Genomic DNA, 3,962 nt, shown 5'->3' with positions numbered 1-3,962 from the left:
ACATACAACTGCTAAAACAACGACATCAATAATGTATGAACCCTCAGTTGCACAATATTGTAATTTTTAACAATTTTGAGACGCCAAAATCAACCAAAACGTGAAGGTACGTACGAAAAATCGGCGAATTAATTTTGACTGTTATGCTTGTTAATTTGCGGCTGCTTCTGACGGGACGGCTACAATGTTGCAAGTAATTAAACACGAGTTCTGTTTGCAGACATTTGTCTAATTCTCTATTTTCGAATTCCCCATAATACACTTTGTTTGCCCCCCAAATTTTGCATAAACTATTGTTTTCAAATGCTCTTGGGGACACTGCATATTCCCAAGAGCATTTGAAAACAATGGTTTATGCAAAATTTGGGGGGCAAACAAAGTGTATTATGGGCAATTCGAAAATAGAGAATTGGTTGATGGTTTTGCTTGTACTGCTTGCACCCAGGTATTTTTCACACGCGCGTACGCGAAATAACAAACAAATGGCGGCCACAGATTCTTGTTCGATTACTTGCTCCAGGGATTTTTATAGCAGCAGCGACGTGTACACCTTTTCTTCTTTCGGAATAGCGGTATTTCAGTGGTAGAAGCTGATTTCTTAAAAGTCTTTCGATCTCGCGCGATCGATTTTTCGTCCGTAGCTTCATGCACAAGTGATTTGGGCAGATTTCCGAGTTAAAATGTCGCTGGATGTTGTCATAAATCGATTGAGGTGGTTGTTCAGCCGAAGCCGTGCTGTCAAGTCCGCTTAGGTAAGATGAATGATCACATTGAGTCTCTAACTAAGAAGGCCTCCAAGAGAATCTACTCTGTTCGTCTCTTAAAAAGAGCACGCGTGGCTGAACAAGATCTTGTCACGTTTTACATAACTTGCATTAGATCAAGACTCGAATATGCATGCCCTGCATGGTTCTGTAGCACCCCGAATTACATACTAGAACAACTTGAGTCTATTTAAAGGCGAAAGATGAGAGTTATATATCCGGATTATAGCTACCGCGAAGCCTGTTTGCAGGCAGAGATACCAAAAGTAAAGGAGAACCTTGAAGACCTTATTAAATCCTTCTTCAGGTCGATGTAGGGTCATTATCACAAACTTCATGGACTCCTCCCCGACTTGTATATCAATCTATATACAACAAGATCTGTGGCAGAGGGTAAGAAGTTTCAAGATCCCCGTCTTCAAGAAAAACCATGCCATGAATGACTTTATTTTCCAGGCAGCAAGGGCATGGAATAGGACATTTGCATGATGACGTCATTTGACTACAAGTACCAGAATCCTTCAGGGTTTGCTTGTCTCATGCTAATTAGAGCTATTGTTACTTTTACCCCACTGGGAATACAAAATTTAAATAAGAAAAGAAAAACAAACTGAATTCTGGTACTTGTAGTCAAATGACGCCATCGTGAAAGTTGCCTATTCAACATCAAGAGAACACCTCCTCTCGTAACAGTCGTAAGCGACCATCTCTATTCGGCGACCAGTTTTCCAAAACATCAAAATTTCTAAATCAAATCACTATATTTGGAACCTCTTGTAAGCGACCACGTTATATGATCTGGACAGAACCGAGCCATCATTGGGATTTGATCAAATCAAATTAACCAATCAAAAAGCTCAGATTTCCCCCAAGAAAGACAAGATCATTAATCTGAGCTTTTGATTGGTTAATTTGATTTGATCAAATTCCAATGATGGCTCGGTTCTGTCCAGATCATATAACCATAAGAAAAACCAGAGCGAAGCTAGAAAATCGAGCAGGATTTTGAGGTTGCAGAGCCACGACCCGTCGGATCTGAAGGGGAAATCGAAGCGTCCCAAAAACCCATCAAATCATCACTCAGTACAACACAGAAAATAGTGGGTGAGTGAACTTTATTATCTGGCTGTCCATTAAATGAATTTTCGAAAAGAAACATCGCGATTTGAAGTTTTTATAGAACATTTACCTCGATCACTTGAATCGATCACGCGCTCTCGCATCCTTGGGGTTGTCTGCCGGTGGACCACCTCCCGCAAGTGACCACCGAAGCTTGACATTCTGAGTGGTCGCTTACGGGAGGTTCGACTTTATTTATATGAAATTTTCAATGGCGTAATGAGTAATTGTTTTTGTCCAACGGTACACCCGAGAACTTGCTTTCAGTCTCCGTGGACTCTTCCTTTGCGACAATCACAAAGCGTGTAATTCTTCCATTTTCGTCCCCAAGGCCAGAGCCACCTGTCCCTTATTAACCGGTGTGGACTTAGCACGAGGAAAAATTTCGAGAAACATGACTGATTTGATTGGCTAGGGTATGATCACGCGATGTTTTTCAATAAAAATCAAAAGGGTCGCTATACATGTGAATGTTTGTTAGGTGCCTCTGTTGTGAGCAAAAATGGAATTATACACGTACGAGAGCCGAGAAATAGCGGCTTGCTCGGTTCGTCCCTCAAGAGATGGAAGTTCATTTGATGTTTATCCAGCTAATGGTCGTGGTCCAACGTTTACCGTCAAGACGCTGCACATCTCATGTAAATCTGACTCGTACCGCGGAAGTGGACACAAGTACGGTGGAATCGTTATTTACGCGCGCAACGGTGAAATAGATTGGCATACTGCAAACAATACCCACTGCAAAAGTGGATATGTGGTGATCATGCGAACTGACACCAAGGAATTTCAAGAGAAACAAAAGCAATGGCACGAAAAGGGCCAAGTACATGGCACCATTTACAAAATTGCATTTGGGGAATCTTGCGATGATGTGACGGTCATTGGAGAGGGTTTTGGAATAATAGATGGCAAATTTAAGACCACATCAGGTGCGTTCAATCCTGCCGATGGCGACGATTACCACGATAACACCAAGTACATGCATCCAGATTCAGCACGATATGTGGAAGCATTAGTCAACATCTGGAAGCGAGCCGGAATTAACTTTCGTGCAAGCCAGAATTATAGTGTGAAGGAACTGGGTGACTGAAATGAAAAAAGAACTATATGAATAAGTACGAGAAAAATTGGGAAAATTAAACGATTAACATATGATTATGTTTTTCTCTTTTCTCTAAGAAAATTACAAAGTAAAATCGCAACAAATCATCCGCTGCGCGGACCAACATCTGCCCTTCCTTTATTTGTTTCTGAGAAATAAAGGAAGGGCAGATGTTGGTCCGTGCAGCGGATGATTTGTTGCGATTTTGCTTTGTCATTTTCCCGGAAACTATAAAGATCAATAAGCTTATGCTTCAGTCGAGTTATTGAACTAAATAGTGTATAGTAACAATTTAAAATTTTCGACACCTCATTACTATAACCTTCCGAAGCATGAATGACGTACGAATGTAAATGAGTGCTTTATAAGAGCCGCGGTTTCCAGTTCACAAACTTCCCCCAAATCACTTGATGAGCCACCTCTTCAGACAGCGATGCCTCAACTCAAGCAATAGACTTTTTTGCAGATACGGCAGCCATTTCGATTTCTATTGTTACAAATAGCTATTATGGGATCCCCAGGGGGCAAATACATATTCAAAAGACGGAATCTACCAGAAGTTCGACTGACAAATGGACAAAACCCTAGTACCAAGATTATATACTTCGTATTGCAAACTTCTGTAATACTGTTTGAAATATCTTCTCAAAAATAATCATTTCTAGCAACACCAAACGTCAAAAACAACTGTTGAACTTCGTTAGAAACACTTGAAAGTACTGGTGAAATGAAACTGATGATGAAATTTTACCTGTGTTTGCACAATTTCTCTGAACTTTGAAATTCAATTTCTCTCGTTCCCATGGAAATTGTTTCATATCTTTAGCTTAAAGAAAATGTAAAAAGGACTGTAAAATACTTAACATTATTCTGGTACCAGATTTTTGTCCACTAAAAACTGAAATTGCTCGATTTTCTATCAGATTTCGTCTTATAATTAATAGTTAATATTTGCCTCCTGAGAATCCCATAATGTC

General features: G+C 40.1%; 1 protein-coding gene across 1 annotated transcript; it reads left to right on the top strand.

Moving 5' to 3' along the window:
- The first annotated feature begins 2,301 nt into the window (after positions 1–2,301).
- On the top strand, positions 2,302–3,038 carry LOC137985188 (uncharacterized). The gene has a single exon (XM_068832711.1). The coding sequence runs from the start codon at positions 2,386–2,388 to the stop codon at positions 2,971–2,973; it is 588 nt and encodes a 195-aa protein (XP_068688812.1). The 5' UTR covers positions 2,302–2,385; the 3' UTR covers positions 2,974–3,038.
- Positions 3,039–3,962: the final 924 nt, after the last annotated feature.

The sequence above is a fragment of the Montipora foliosa genome, chromosome 14, assembly GCF_036669935.1.
Source record: "Montipora foliosa isolate CH-2021 chromosome 14, ASM3666993v2, whole genome shotgun sequence".
NCBI lineage: Eukaryota > Metazoa > Cnidaria > Anthozoa > Scleractinia > Acroporidae > Montipora > Montipora foliosa.
Note: the sequence above shows the minus strand (reverse complement) of the source record. Positions and strands in the feature narration are given on the sequence as shown.